At 38.8% G+C, this 17,132-nt stretch overlaps 1 protein-coding gene across 3 annotated transcripts in view; it reads left to right on the top strand.

Annotated features, from left to right (window-relative positions):
* The window catches only part of LOC117766521 (protein shisa-6), a 75,679-nt gene extending 69,673 nt beyond the window's left edge, over positions 1–6,006 (top strand). For all 3 annotated transcript variants that reach the window (XM_034593615.1, XM_034593614.1, XM_034593613.1), the window contains one exon: positions 3,769–6,006. In XM_034593615.1, coding sequence (XP_034449506.1) covers positions 3,769–4,412 — 644 coding nt within the window. In that variant the 3' untranslated portion in view covers positions 4,413–6,006. The remainder of the gene's footprint in view (positions 1–3,768) is intronic.
* The last annotated feature ends 11,126 nt before the right edge of the window (positions 6,007–17,132 follow it).

Here is a 17,132-nt window from a genome sequence, read left to right as displayed (position 1 = left end):
GACTTCAATAAATCAGTAGAGTTTATTTGCACATTTTAAATGCTAAAGGATTGTGTGTGTGTGTGTGTGTCTGTGTGACTCCTCTTCCATTCTACCCATCCTTCTGTGATGACGGAAAAGGCAAATATCGAGGGACACTGCTCTAAAATATCCCGTTCCCTCACCTTTCAGAACACCAGCCACGTCCTCACAACAACAAAAAAAAAGAAAATAGAATACATAATGATACTGCTGCTTTCCTCCATTCATGCTCCAAACATCTCGAAAGATCACTTTATAATTGATGTTCCACCAGTTCCACGAGTGAAAGTGCATTATACGATTACAGTCCTCCGCGATCAATGGCTGACACATAAATATACTGGCTATATTGAATCTAATCTTGCAGAGTGGGAGCTGGGGCTTAATTAGTCGCTGTTAGCAATTTCCTACGTATGCAGCTCCGATCCTCGCTCGGGACCCTTTCGCCCCTCACAATCATGTTAATTGTAAAGTGCTGCGTTTTATCAGCGCCGCAGAGATGAGATCAAGCAATATGCATCCGTCATTTCAGCGTATACAGCGTAACGTGTGTGTAAATAAAAAGCATAAATCAAGAGGCACTTCTAGAAAAACACACTGTCTATTTGTAGCTGACACATTTTGAGCCAATTTCCTCTTTAAAATGTGTATTATTTAAGATAATGATAATAAGCTTTCATCGTTTGCTAAACTGAAACCTTCTTTTTAATTTGCTGTTCATACTGATTGCTGCTAATGTGACCTCAATACTCTCTCCATGTTTGCACACTGTCATGATAACTTCAAGATATTGTATTTTTAAAGCACTGACTCTTACCAATCTGGCAAGGGTCTCTTTTTAATAGATTTGGAGTGGGCCCTGCAGTCATTTCTGTGTGTTTGGAATGGGCTGTTTGTTTGGCCTGTGGGGATGCTGTATTCTTCCGGAAATTGTAAAAGTGACTGGCAGTAATTGAATTGCGACAAGTAAAGACCAGCTGCGGGACTCTGTGGGAGTCTGAAGAACCCTGAAGCTGCACAACTGCTGCATAAAGAGCTGTTCATCTGTTTATTCAAAGTTCGGTGATGCCCAACTCACTGGAGAATTGTTTTGTCATTGCCATTGTTGTGAACGAGCTGTTGTCATGATCGACAACGTAGCCTACATTGATGTTACACAGCGGTTGCTGCTACAGGCAGTCGCCAATTTATTGAACATACTGCATGTCCACATCGCATCAAATTCCACAATGCACTTCCTTGAGTCCTTAACAATATACATGCCAAGTGTGAAGTCAATAAGATGAACAGTTCTCAACAAACATTTAATTCAACTATTAATCCCAGTTGCAGTTCTTTATTTATTTTCAATTGGTGTAAAGTTGCTATCAATGATTATCGACACTGCCAGCCGATGTTCTGCGTTAAAGTCCTTCCTGGCAGCTCTGTAAGCATTTATTTTGAAGAAAATGCAACAAAGAATTCAGCAAAAAATGTATACTTAAAAGGGATAGTTCACCCAAAAATGATAATTCACTCATTATCTACTCACCCCTATGCTGATGAAGGGGTGGGTGAAGTGTTTGAGTCCACAAAACACTGCTGGAGTTCTGGTGGATTTTTAAGCATAAAACACAGAAGTGGCTAAGCTAGCGGACGTTAGCATTTCCGAAGGTCGCTTAATGCACCTCGTCGGAAGACATTAGCAGACTTTTAGGCTTTATAACACGTCGAAGATAGTTCACTAAAATCTTCAGTTGTATTGGATTCGGCTGCTACACTGTTTACCCCTGAGACTCCAGAAGTGTTTAGTGGACTCAAACACTTCACCCACCCTCCATCAGCATAGGGGTGAGTAGATAATGACTGAATTATCATTTTTGGGTGAACTATCCCTTTAAGTAAAAAAGACACAAGGAAGAAAAGCAGGCAAACAAGAACGCAGTCTCCCCCTTTTTTTTAATGCTGCGCCTAACCTGGGGTAAATGTGAACACTATTCACTCTATTTGTCCATGTCAGCTACACCCCGGACTATTTTCTGAGGCTAAGGCTTGGATCCTCTTATTTTAATATTTTCTGCCATGTGTTTTTTTTCTTTTCAAAAAGGACTTGAGAAACATTTGAGTGTATAATCACTGCAGATCTCTCACAGTGACTGGATCCTTGATTTTGACCTATTAATGGAGCTATGGGCCATGGCTTGTCAATTGTCTGCATATTTGTAGCCTCTGGTTGCGTTTGGTTGACATTTCCTGCCATAATGTCACATCTAAACCAATTCTATGGGGGAAAACACCAGAGCACACAGCCCCAGGCGAAAGTCGGACCACTGTCATTAGGAATGCACAGAGCAGTGGACGTGAAACCCCTCATGGAGGGACAATAAGGTGACATTCTCTTTCCAGGCGTGACATCTCTCCCTGAGCATACAGACAAACAATTCCCATTTGATGAAGTATGGGACTAAAATAGTTATCCGACCTCTGTGTTCCTTAATAATTAACGACTGCAGAGGTAGCAACCCTTCAGCTGAAGCAGCCAATCACAGAGTCTCAGTGGTTGCGTCCTCTTGAGTATCAGAGTTTCCCAAAAAACAAAAAATGGTTGACAGAACTCTGCAGAGAAGTGATTCCTGCCTGTGGTAAGTACAGCTGTAATGACTTCACCATTACGACACACACACACAACCCAGAGGAAGACCTGCTTTCTGGCAGAGGAATTAAACAACACATGAACTGTTGAGGACTGTGGCACCATAATGAGGCCTTGTCCTGTTTTTCATGAGCAAAAAGGATTTAAACCTGTTTTAACAGAATTCACCCGGTGTTGTGTTCAACCTATTTAAGAACTAAAAAGAGTATTTTGGCAGTTGGTTTATGTCACAAGAGAATACACAGCAGAGGTAGAGGTTCTCTGAAGCTCATTTGAACAGAACCCTGAAGGCAACCCTTCAGGCCAGAGAAAACATCCACCCAAACACTGGTGCTCTGTCCACGGGGACCATCCGTGTGATGCGACGGTGTCACCAATTGATCAGGTAGTGAATCAATTTATATAATGACAGTTTCCACTGAGGGAATCCACAAAGCCTCAGGAGAAACCATTAGTTGTGTTCAATGAAGGGCTTTGGTGGGCTTCAATCCTGAGATTGGCCAATGGCCTCTCTCTCACCTTTAGGGAAATGACTACCAGTGGACATGAGGGAATATTTCTGGGTCTTTAATGTCCTCTATGGTGGAAGAAATGGCACAAAACATAAAAAAATTATATTTCCAACTCTTGTAGTCCAAGGGCACAAAAGTGATTTTGAGTTTCTTGGCAGCATCAAGTTTCACAAAGGATTGGTGCTTGAATACTGCCGATGCATTTGCAATATTGAGGTCCTGCAGGGCTCTTACATGTTATGTTGAGTTAAACGTGGCAAAATGAATGAGAAAACAAATGATGTAATGCTGCAAATTGCTACTTGTATGGAGCAAATTTGTTGAAATGGGCCCAAGGAGCCCGACAAAACATCAGTTTTGTTGATCGTTATCGAGCGGTATAGAATGTTATTCTAGGAAACATAGGAATCATTAATGAGCCGAGAATGCACTTTCAGATAGAGATTTTAAAATTCATAATTGTATTGCTTGAATACAAAACACCTAATTTTATGCAAATTGTAAACCATATTCTAAAAGAATCCAAGGATGTATTTATTTGTTTAAAGCAAAACCAGTTATCTTGATATCACCTCTCATCCCATCCGTTTCCTTACTCCTTAGCTGATAAGGATGTCGAGGAGTACTACACAAGGAAACATCATCATCCTGACTTCGGTGGCCGGGGACCGACCCACATGGTGAAGCTGAATGCTGATCCTGTGCAGCATCAGCAGCACCAGCAGCATCAGCAGCACCAGCAGCACCAGCAGCAGCGGCAGCGGCCCCGCAGAGTCCAGAGGGCTATGTCCCAGGACCACGTCCTGTCTCCTCCCAGGACACCGCGACGCGGAGACTATGGCTTATCTTCATATGGCGTCATGGCAGCAGCTGCGTATGGAAGCAGCCGACACCTCTCAGAGGAGCAGCTACTGTCAGCGGACCGCCTCCTTTCCCAGGATCCCTTGCTGTCCCCGGCAATGAGGCGTGACAAGTTCCGGGAGAAGGCAATGGCGCGTGCCATGTCTCACGCCGACATGCTGCTGCCAACCACGCCTGTCATGGACCGCCATAAGATGGCGAAGATGCACTCTCAACCCAGTGCCTCTAATGATTCCTACAACACACTGACGGTCAACCACCAAGCGCCCACGTCTAAGAGGCAGGCGTTTGCCTCCCGACGAACACACACAGTGGACCACCTACAGTACATTCCCGGCCACCAACACACATACCGCACTGCCAGTAAGAACGAGGTAACTGTTTAACCACTGAGTAGAAGGAATCCTGTGACACACCACGGACAATTATCTTGTTAGAACAACCTCCTGCATTAAACACTTCCTGCTTTTTAGCACAAGCTTCCTGTGTCATCCATATTTTTGGGTAACTAGAATCAACCTTAGCAAAGACTTTTCTCTCTTAGAGCATCATAAGGGCTTTGAGTGTTGACACAGAGGGATCCTTCATGTCAATCAAGTGACAGTGTGAAGAAAATATTTTTTAAACTGGACGTCGGACTGGAAGGGAATTGTATCAACTTTATAAATATATAAATATATTTACTATTTGTATTTTCAGTCCTTGTTATAGCTTTAGAGATTCTTATTGACTCATGTAAGCACTTCAAATGGTGCCTCTAAAAATCGTCCCATTTCAGTGATGAAGTGGATTTGTGGGTTAAAAAGCACAATTAATGAATTCACTTTTGTTCGTTTAGTTTTACTCTCTTCTTTGATTTAAAAATGGCCAGAACATATCAGCTCATTAGTGAAAACAGAGGTTATTTCTGTTGCATACAATAGATGATGTAAATAGGCTATATTAGCAGCATTAAAAGAAAAAAGCTGGTCCTTTGGCGTTATTATTTAATTTTTTCTTCTCCCACCTGGAATCTATAATGGATTCACAATTAATTATTTTTATTCTAGATAAGTCAAAGATCCCAAATAAATATTATTTCCACGAATATCAAAGAAATATGTGGCTCTAATATGTATAAGGGGAACTTTTGTTTTCTTTCCTAACTGTGCTTGTAGCATAGAACGGTTGTGTATGAAGTAACCTCTCACTCCTGTCGCTTGGCACTTTCAGTCTGCAGATGTTGATCCACAGACTAAAATGGAGCCTGATGGTTGGATTTGTTGAATTTACCTAATTTCTTACTTATTACTTCATTACTTTTTCATCCATGTGATGACTCTCGCCTGCCCACCCTGCTTTTTTTGTGATTGGCCAGCTGCCTTCATCTCTACATATCAGGTAATCTGTGTCGGAACTAAGGGGCGTATAGGTCCAGTTGTAGTTTTGTGTCGATGTGATGACTGAAACAATCAATACTGAAGAGAACGTCATAGCTGCTCGTCAATCAAGCATTATTTAAAACTGTGAACTGTTTGTCCAAATGTTTTCATTAAAGCAATGCCTTATTTTATTGAATCCCATATGCTCTTAATTGCATCAATCATGCTTTTGTCTCGTCTCCTTGTCTTAGCTTATTGTGCAATATTCCTGATTGTAATTTACCAGCAGAACCAGCAGTAAAAGCCTGTTCAGCGATAGATGATACGGTACATACAGTATACCTCAAAAAGACTCAATTCAATTGCAGAAGTCTAAAACTTTTCAAACTAAAACAATCGGTACAAATAGGTACATCATATTCTTATTGGAAATTTGCTCAACTACTGTCATTACATGAATTAGTTTTGTTTAAGATTTACAGGCTTGTATACAGTGCTTTTGTTTTCATTTTATCAGTCAGATGACATGGAAAGTAGAAGTCTTCATGGTTTCGCTTGCTTCCTTGTAATCAAGGTTGGACAGGGTCTGAATATTAGTCAGTGTTTTCAGGTTGGGTAGAATGTCATTGTATTGCCACACGTTGAGTGTGCGTCATTATCTCGAGTACCTCAGAGGGTCCCTTTGGACTCCCTATCAGCTACACGGTCACAATATTTCATTATCAAAGTTCCTTCAACTTTATAGATGGATCATCATGGTGCTGGAGGCACCACATTATTTGAAGATCTGAAGCAAGTCTCATAAAGTCCATACTCAAGATTTGGTCAGATACCCTATCGAGACAATTCAGTCCAAACTCAAGATAATTCAGAACTGAGCAGTCCCAAGGTGAGACGATTCTGTCCCAAGTCAAGGCAATTGAAAACCGAGTAGTCCTAAGGTAAGATGATTCAGTTCCAAGTCAAGACAATTCAGGCCCAACTCAAATCCAAGTTATGTCAAGTCCTAGCAAGTCAATGCAATTTAGTGACGATAATTAGGCGACAGGTCGGGTCCCCAGTCAATGAAATTCAGAGCCACGCAGTCTCAAACCAGAACAATTAAATCCCAAGTACCAACTCAATCCTGTTTCAAATTCCATGTGAAAATACTTCAGTCCCTAGTCAAATCTCGAGTCAAATTAATTCAGTCCCAAGTCAAGATAATTAAGTCCCAGGTGAAGCCTCAAGTTAAGATGAATTAATTCAGAGTTAATAATTAGTCAAACCAACTAGGTCTCAAACCAACTAAGTCTCTTTCATCCCTGGTAAAATCCTAAATCAAGACGACAAACAGGTATGAAAGTCCAATTGATTTGGACCTTTGAACAACTCTGGGGTGTAAAACAGTATTCAGGAGAGAAATCTTCCTTGCTGTCGACTCTAAATAGCATAATATAATATAATTTTGGTTCAAGTAAAACATCAGGGACTTTGCTGTTTCTTCAGATATTTAATTAGATGGCTACTGTAAATAAAAAGCTGAATGCAAGTGTTTATCTGTGATCAGAACTTTCTTATTACAGTGGCAGCAAAGCAATGTCTCAATACACATAATTCTATGGTTTTGTTGAAATACGCTCACGCAATGTTGCATGTTTTTGTTCATCAATTGTCATTTATTGACAGCGAAGGGATCAGAGAAGTCGGCCAAATCTATCTTGAATTTAAATAATTTATTTGTCGATGTTATACTTTAATTTATATTAAATGATGTCAATTAGAGATCATCTTTTCCCCCAAATTCTTGTTGTGTACATAGTTTATTTTCTTGGAGAGTGCTTGTTAGGTAATGAATTGCATTTTATAGCTATGGGTAAAAGAAGGGAGTTAATGGTTTAGTAGACTACGAATACAACTGTCCTTGCCAGTCCACTTGGCTCAGCTGATCACACTTTCTGCTCCTTCTTTTCACTTAATTAATAATGATGTCATCCCAAGAGCCTTTTTCTCGATGTGCAATATTTCCTGTTTATGCAGTATAACTCTATAGCCACTTTTTAAAATGTTGTGAGGTTTATTTACTCTCATAAAGGCTTTGTTGTCCTTGCTCTCCATGTATTTTTTAATAATACAGCTAAATGTGGTATGAATGAAAACAGGTGTCAGTGTAATTGCACAAATAACTGAATACTAATTTAAAAGCTTCAAAACAACAAATATTGACTTCTTGTGCAGTTTTCTGTTTGTTTTCAAATCATTAAAGCACATCATGAATATATTGTATACATCAATTCAAATGGTATCACAATTTCAATTGATAGGATTCAGAGAGACTATGAACCACATTTGTGTGTGTAACACTATAGGTGCTAATGATTACTGAGCTACGGAGGCATTTATTTCAAATCAGTGTTTTTGATGTAACATATCTACCTTTTAACAAAATTTTAAACTATGATAGAACATACCAATTTCCCTTTTGTACATTTGATTAAAAAGCCATTAAAATCAGTTATTTACTAGATTGCTGTTAGCCTGAGAAACATATGCTGTAGTTGTACATGTTAGCAAACATAACAAGGATTAAACTCTTTCAAAAGCCGCCAGAAATGACTGTTGCAAGCAACAACTACCTAAGAGTTGAAAACTCTCTGTCTACCCTTTGATTTTATCAACAACTCCTGACCTGAAACCAGTGTTTCAGTGTTTAACCATTAAGATAAACCAAGACCTCTTTCTGAAGAGAATTTAGTATTACAATCCCCATGACGGATTGTGTATAACAGGCCTGATGTTTTCTATACTTCAATATTTCTATGTATCCTCTAGGTGTACCAGAGGGGCAAGTGAGTGTGTCACAATAAGGTTATATTTTTTAATTATTACTGTTATTATTATTATTATTATTATTAGTAGTAGTAGTAGTAGTAGTATATTTAGCTTCCGAAACAGCTGCTAGCCTTCAGTTGTGATAAAAACTCCATAGAGAAGACCCCCTCCCGATGTAAATATAAAGTATTTAAATATGAAGGGCCCATTCTAGGGTAAAGAAACACAACAATTTGTACAATTTAGATAAAACACACTAGTGAAAACAACACTAGGATTATTTTATATTACGTTTCTGCCAATAAATCCCTTTCACCTAAATCTTGAACATTGGACCTTTAACCCTAAAGTGTATTTATATCTGTAAACGTGTAAGCAAATCTGTAAACACATAAATGGAGATTAATGGCTGAAAAGTCTAAGTATTTTGCTTCAAGAGCTGAAAATACAGACAAGTCATCAGTTTCTGCTCAGGCGTCATCTCTCAATTGGCTGTTTTTTTACAGTTGACTTTTGCTACACTTCTGCCGTGGAAGATCTGCAAATGCATGCAGCAATCTGCAAGTATATGTGGAGATTTGTGTTTTCAGGAGCTGCAGCCCTCATACCACTATGAAGGGTCTGCCACGGCAGAAGTGTAGCAAAAGCCATTAGGGTTAGGGTTACCATGTATGCGTTTACAGATTTGTCTACACATTGACAGATATAAATGCATTTTCAAATCTGAATACTTATTTGATTAATTCATACTTGATATTTGATAGCTTCTCCTTCTTCTTCATGTCCCAGCAGAGACATCAAAGCCATTTAAGACATCAAAGCAATCTATAACCACTGACACTGTGACATTAAAGGAATTCTTTATAAAGCCTGGGTGGAGTTGAATAGTAACTCATAATGTTGTTCTTTTAGCTTAACATATTCAGAGTAATCACCTGTAAAACTAAACCATAGACAAGCCCTCAACACACAGAGCTGCTGAAGGAAAGAGAAAGGAAAGAAAGAGACTCACACGCAAACAAAACTGAGGGTAAATGAGTGCGGTATAGAACTGGGGACAATAAAAGAAAAGTTCAAACTGATAGAGCGGTGCACACAGTTTAATACTAAAGCCTCAGAGGCAGAAGAACTCAAACAGATGAACTGGAATATGGAAAGTAAAAATCAGGAGCTCAGTGAAGAACTGAAGAAGATGAAAGAAAAGTTAAAAATGACAGAAGAGCGGTGCGAGCATTTCAGTCGAATCGCCCAACTGGCAACAAAGAACTCAGAAGCTGTAACTCTGGAGGCAAGTGAGTGGCAAGAAGAACTCAGAAAGGAGAAAGAGAATCTGGTAAATGACAATGTGAAGCTCTTGAATTTACTGATACATGGAAAGAGAGTCACTGCTGACCTCCACGTCCAGCTCTCCGAAACACAGCAGATTCTGCTGAGACTTCAGTCGAGCTGGATCAAACTTCAGGGAGGCTACGATAAGGTCAAAGCAAAGCTGAAGTCTGAAACCAGGTCAAATGTTGCCCTACGCTTAATGATCCAGCATCTTAGAGAAATATCAGAGAGGCAGGTCAGAGCGACCACAGGAGGACAGAGCAGCCAGCAGCCTCTGGCGGAGGTGGAGGACGTGAGCGCTGTACCAGCACCTGAGCCTGCACAGGTGAGCTGTGAACACACCAATGAGCTGCCTGAAGCACCAGGAAAAAAGACGAAGTATTTGTCTCGGATGAGGAGGTCCATTCGCCTTTTTTTTTCAAGCAGAAAACACTGAAAGTCAGTTGAGGAGTGCGATTCAAACTGAGGGAGAGAAAAGTAAAAAATGCAGATAGATAGATTTATTGTCTCTCTGTGGGTTTTCTCGCAGATTTTCTGTTTTATATGTAAAATACAAAATGATATTCTGTTTGTGTATCTGTTTAATGGTCACTGCTCGCGACATAGGGTTAGAGACAAAACCTTTAGTTTTAAGTATAGTATACTGGGTTTGTCAGATATCAGAGCTGTAAGGATGATTGCTTAGTCAGCAACCACACTATTCTTTCCCTTTTTCTTTATTATTATTATTATTTTTCTTCTTCCGCCATATTTTCTGTCGATAGCAGCTCCTGCACACATCAACCTATTCCAACCATTACTCTGGGTGCTCCAGGTTCCTACCAACTGTATATAATAATAATTCATAAAATAAATTCAAATGAAAAACTACAGAATTAGCGAATGGTGTTTGTGTGACTCCACCAACCAGTGCAGCTTCCGTGTACATATTAACACTTCTTTTTCCAGATTTGTATCAGGTCACTGTGACCGATATCACTTCATCTTTGATTCCAAGTGACAACTGATCAAAAGTTGATAAAGTTCCCTCACGATGGTGAGATATCACTTTCAAGAGACCCAAAAACAATATTTTATGGGGCCACTGTGACCTTGACCTATGAATATTTGAAGATATTAGCTTTACACATTTTCAAATCCCACTACACACACATACACACACAGATTTTAAATACTGAATTGAAGATTTTTTTAAACACATTTTCAAATCTGTCCACACACACACACACATTCTAAATACAGATTTGCAGATCCATGTGCACATTTACAAATCTCATTACACACAGATGGATTTAGACTCGCATTTGTCAATAGTTTAGCTACAATAATGGCCCATACTAATCCAGTTCATCTCTTCATAAGTGGAGATGCAGTTAGAGGACAACCTCTATTCACCATTTGGTCTTTACAGTCACATTACGTCCAACAATGTTTGTAAATACTTGTGACCTTGAGTTTTTCTCAAGATTCCTTAGAGAGAAAGTTGTTAGTCAGCAGAGGTGGTAAAGTACATTCATTATTTACTTAAGTAGAAGAACAGATACTTGAATTTAAATGAATCAAGTAAAAGCATAAGTTCTGACTCAACCTCTTTACTCAAGTGAACAATTTAAAAGTACAGGTTCTGAAATGCACTCAAAGCATAAAAGTCCAATCTTTTCTTGCAGCTGTATCTGTGCAAATTAAACTGAGACTTGTGTCACATTAATATAGGTCAAAGACTTAACTTTAAATATTCTTACTTCAAATAAAATTGAAAAAAACTATTTACTGAAATAGGTTTAAAGCAAGAAGAGATTTGTGAGCATGAAAAACTGTCCAGGATGAAATGTGTACAATGTATTGAAATAAGTATTCTTAATTTAAATAATAAATGTTGTTCTGCTTCATCGTTATCAACGTTATCAGTCATGTTGTTACTTCTTCTTCCATGTTGTGACTTCTTGTCACAAACATATGAACTGTGCCTGAGTCTCTGATGAATACAGAACAAGGAAATAGTCTTTTCTGTGTTTTTGTCCATTAAGGGTGAAATCTGTCTAGATGTTAGAAAGGCGGAACTCGATACAAAAATTACGAATAATTCCCCTCAAATATATTAAAACAAAAGTAGCGAGCCTGTTGTGAAAAACTGAAGGGGTCAAACATACAGATAATTGTGTTAAAACGTAGGGAGTAAACGAAAATAATTTGTCAGAAAAATAAATACTCAAGTAAAGTACAGACAACTGAAAAATCTACTTAAGTACTGTAACAAAGTATTTGTACTTGTTAATTCCCACCTCTGGTACAAATACAGATCAATATATTTGTGGGTTGTTTTAAAGACCCCAACCTGCTTTTGCCATGCATGGTACAGCTTTGCATTTCGGCTCACTGACACCATAAACAAAATGCACGGAGACTCCTCTTACTTTATGTACACGTGTATTAATATCTGCATTTCCCATCACGTCCCGGGCCATCTGAAACCTTCTTGAAATTCATAGCGTGAGAGGGCATTGCATTTCTCACAATACCTAAACAAAACCCTGTGGTTACAATAGTGCACACACAAATGGGAAGATAGCAAATGGCAGTGGTTTTCCACTTTCTTCAGCACTTGTCCATTTGCATTTAGATGGAAAAGGAAACAAGGTTATTTAGAAAACTGTTGCCAAAATGGAGGAACAATGGTCAAATGTTTGGCCATTAAACAATTCACCTTATCAGGTGAATTAATTTAGTGCTGCTTGAATGATAATGGGCATCGATCTGCCATCCATAAATGTGATATTGTTTGTATTGTAACAAGCAATCTCCTAAGTGATCTAACCATCAGGGGGGTCCATCTGTGTCTCCAGGAAAAAAAACAACCGTCTGTATTCAAACCTAAATGCACTGCCAACAATGTTGTAAAATATACACGTTTTACCATAAATCTTTCTATTCACTGAATGTGCGTCCTTGTTGTCAAGCTCTGATATGTGTTTTTGTATGGGATGACCTTTACATGAAGCCTGAACTTGCTGCCTTTTATTATTCTTGAGATTTTTAACAGAGTGAAGGTTTTCAGAAGTCTGCAGTTGACCTTATGTATCACTGGGGACAAGATGCGATCAGAAGCCACAGCACCGGGAGGGACAAGTTTTGCTTTGAATGACTGATGTCTCAAACAAAGAATAGGACAAGAGGAGGCCAGCTGGGAAGTCTGACCAAACATGGTGGCAGAGGTACTGAAATAGTTTAAAGCTGTCATAATCAATGTTTGTGTTTAATGTGTCATGTGATATTGTCGTGCCAGATCCATCACCCGACGCTGCAGCTTCCCATTACCTTTCTGGAGCACTGACGCATCTCTCAGAGCAGTTTGGTTTTTACAGCCGACAACTTTGGGGTTTAGGTTCACTCTCAAACAAGCTTTACATGCTCTCTATTAGTGACACCAACATGATGGAAGGACAAAGTTAGCAACTAGCTCGCAAACACAGCAGCTAAAGAGCCAGATACTACTCTGAGGAGGTGGAGACCAAATACAGAGATAAAAGAGAGTGAATATTGGACAGAAATACGTCCCTGTTTCACTGAATATCATCAGGCTTCCAATCCATAATGTGGGGTTCCACTCAATGTACTCAAATTTTAATTTACGTTTAATTTAAGGATTTATACTCATTACTCACACTAATTACATTTTCACAGACTTCATATTTTGAAATAAAAAGGATGTGATTTTTTTAAATCAGTTTCAGCTTCAATATTCTCAGATTTCATTCAGTGTTCTCATGAATTCAATTTTGTTACACACACTTTCATATTTTTGAAGTAATACCTCCTGTTCTGTTTTCTTTCAATTATCTCACATTTCCGTTCAGTATCCGCAGGTCTTTAGTACATACTGTAAGATTTCATTCGATAACATGCAATTCAGACTTTTATTTTGTATTTTGAAGATTTGTATTGATTTTTCACAAATACCATGCCTGCTTGATAGTTACAACAATAACGTACATGATATTTTCCTCCCCCATATTATATTTACACAAAATCATCACATAAAATAATTGCACTGAAAAGTGGAATATTTCCCTCTGGAATCTGTTAAGAGGAAACACTCACATAATGAATGTTCTTAGTTACTCTCCACTGCTGGCCGACCACCCAAGCAGAAATAGGAGTCATTATCTGAACTGCAATTATACCAACAACAACCAACCTGAGCAGAAATTGGATAATTTGTGTTATTTATGGTTCACAGCCACAGCTCCTTCACCTCAAGGGAAAAACGAATGGATGTGGGCATCATGTAAATGCAGGGAGTTAATAGAGCAGGGTGCTTAAGGAGCCTGAGTGGGTAAACACCACAGCATCTACCGGTGACCATACCACCATGGGAGTCTGATGATGAATGCAACTAATAGGCTGAGGCCTTTCTCAGCACACACACACACAGGCAAACACAAACACACATGTAGTTCTCGTAGGCAGCTGATATCGATCCTTCCCTGACATACTGCTTCACCACTGCTTAAAAGAGAGCAGTCAATAGCAGAGCTGCCTCTGAGATGGCCTCAAGTGCTTCTGCAGTGGAATGGATAGTTGTAGTGTGAGAAGGGAAGAAAAGATTGTTGTTGTTGTTTTTCAAAAAGGAGGGAAAATGGTGTAACTACATCCTAAAGGGGAACATCTACAATAATTAACTTCTGTGTCTCTGCAAATGCAGAAGATCAGATTGTCTGCTATCTTTCCTTTTTTTTCTTTTTCTTTTTCCATTTGTTTTTTTAGTTCCTTGAGCTTTTATGAGCTTTTATGAGTTTTTATGAGCTTTTATGAGCTTTTATGAGAGTTCAAGAGTGAGATGAAAGACAGTGAACTTCAAAAATCTGAATTGTTTTGCTATTTATGGCCACAATAGTTATGTGAAGTGAGATATTTCTTTGTCGCAGGCAAAAGGAAAACACAAAGGAAACAACTTCGTCTTAGTTGTTTGACCTTGGATTGGGTGAAATAATAATATTGGGAAACTAGTAATGTGTCCAGTGAAGATAAATAGATGACAGTGGCAAAGCAAAGTTAATATGCAGTACAATATGCAGAATGTCACCCATTGTCAACCAACGTCACCCATTGGTTTGTGAGCTGCCGTTTTGAATCCATGAATCCTGTTTTTTTAAACCAGAAGTAACCATATTTGGAGGAGGAGGGGTCTGGGTACCATTGGATATTCATTTGTAACTGTAAAAGGTAAAAAAAAAAAGGCAAATCTGTTTGTTTCAAAACCAAAAATGACTTAAACTTTTTGGGTGTCAGAATCTAAAAATTTAAAACCAATCCAAAACTGCCCATTTTTGGATCATGACAATTCCTTTTCTCTGAAGAATGGAGAGGCAGCTCAGGCAGTTTGTGTTTCTGTTTAAAACGAAAAACGGAAGTCACGTGATGATTAGTTTTCGTTTCGAAATGATAAACATGGACACTCCTCCTGGGAAAATTACTTGGTCCTGGCACTGACTCTGACATTAAATACATTTTAAAAAAATGTAATAACAAAATTCAGTCATAATTAAAAGTAATTTTCTCATCATTATGAAATACTAAGCCACTATTATGACATAAGTCATAGCATCTCATCATATACAAAGCCATTATAAGAAGTGTCCTCCTCTTTTTTTCAAGAGACAGAAACAGACTCTAGATCTTAGTATTATAGCTTTAACCAGACCTTTAAGCAGACCTGTTTCTTCACCATCGATTTCTGCTTCTGGAATTTGTTCCGTACCTTCAAGCAGCCGCGAGCTTGTTTTACAGAAATGGCTTTGCTAGGCACATTGGGTCGCATCAGTTTGTGATGCTTTGATGTTTGTAATTCTGGCCTTTTCAGCCCCTCCCTTCCTCTGTTTATCGTCTACTGACAGAGCTACTACTGTCCAAACATGTATAAAAAGACCCAAAATGAACACTGTAAGCGAAGCTATGCATAGCGCCCTGGGTGTCCGCCCCGGGCTTGGTGACGTTGCGGCCTGGCTGTTTGATATCTTGCCCGGGCAGTGGAGCTGTCCGGGGTCCCTGGGTCCATGGGTCCATGCCCCAGGTCCCCCCAGTCCATACTTGAGGGAATATCTTCAACTTTTGATCAGTTTTCACTTGGAAGACAGTTATTACGTTTCAGTTGTCAAAGGTAAAGGTCACACTTACCTTTATATGAATCTGAAGAAAAATATGTGCACAGAGACTGCACTGGTTGGTGGAGGCACACAACCGCAGTGCAGTAATTCTAGTTAATCGAGATTGATATGCATCAGTGCTCTGAAAGAAATGCTAACATCACCATGCTAACTCACTGACAGTTAATATGCTGTTTATTAAATTCAATGTTTACCGTCCTACTTTAGCGCAGTAGCATGCTACAATGTGCAAATGACAACTACACATATATAGTCCTACAAATGGATGGTACAACCTTTACCGGGAAATTAAGCTATAGATAGATGAGTTGATGCTTAATGTAGTGATTAGAAATTAAAAATGTGAGCCTTCATAATTCCACAATGTCTCAACATCAATACATACTGGACCTTACCGTGTTGCTTTATGACATTGAGCATAACTCTCAGCTATAGCTAAAAAGTCTGATTTCTATGTGCTCCACATTCAGAGAGAACATTTTTCAATTATAGTCAGAGCCTCCTGCCAGATTGACGAATTAATATCCCGCCTGCATTGTCTTATTGACAAGCACCTTCATTAATCACAAAACATACACACAGTTCAGTCTCCATCTGCTGCCAGGATAACAAGGCTTTGTGTCCACACACACTCCTCCCTTTCATTCTCAGTCTCTTTCTTTCCTCTCATCACCTTGAGATTTCTTTTCCCCTTCTGGTCAAAGTCACTTTCTCCCCAGACCTGGACCTCAGCGATGAAGCCGAGCAGAGACTTCAGACGGTCCAGGTGCTCACTGGAGCTGGAGATCAGACTGGCTCTCCAGAGACTGGCTCATGTGTCCCTTTGATCAAATGCCAACATAAGAAAATAAATCAAATATTCTTTATGAATCAGAAACCACCTTACACAAGGATTTCCATCAAACTGCTCACGGTGTATTTTCTTTAAAAATTAAAAGAGCATGGGCTCTATCTCTGCATGTTGAACAGACTTGTTGGTTGACTCTCTTAAACTGGCACCAGACTGTTAACTTGTTGAATGTTCACTTCAACTATTACTTTAATCTTATTTTGAACAAAAGGTGGCTACAACTAGAACAATAAAATTCCTTGAAAAGTAAAGCCTCCACTTCGCCATTTTTCTATGCGTTGTTTGCTTGCAATCAATAATATTAAGATGACAAACATTTCTCATTAAATGTATCCAAGTGTTATTTAAATTTACTACACTATAGTTTTGTCAACAGCACATCCACAGGTTTGTGGTCAGTGTGTGAGAAATATTAAACCCTTTTTTAAATGCTGTGTAAAAAAACGCACACAAAGAAAATGAATAAAAAAGGAAAAGAATTATGATTTTTTTGGGATGGGCAAATCCTAAATTAATTTCTTCCAAATTTGATTTAAATATTATCAACAATTATTTGAAAAAGTAATGACATGATTAATGTTTTATGACCAT

The sequence above is a fragment of the Hippoglossus hippoglossus genome, chromosome 8 (genome assembly GCF_009819705.1).
Source record: "Hippoglossus hippoglossus isolate fHipHip1 chromosome 8, fHipHip1.pri, whole genome shotgun sequence".
Taxonomy (NCBI): Eukaryota; Metazoa; Chordata; class Actinopteri; order Pleuronectiformes; family Pleuronectidae; genus Hippoglossus; species Hippoglossus hippoglossus.
This window is presented reverse-complemented; position numbering and strand designations above follow the sequence as displayed.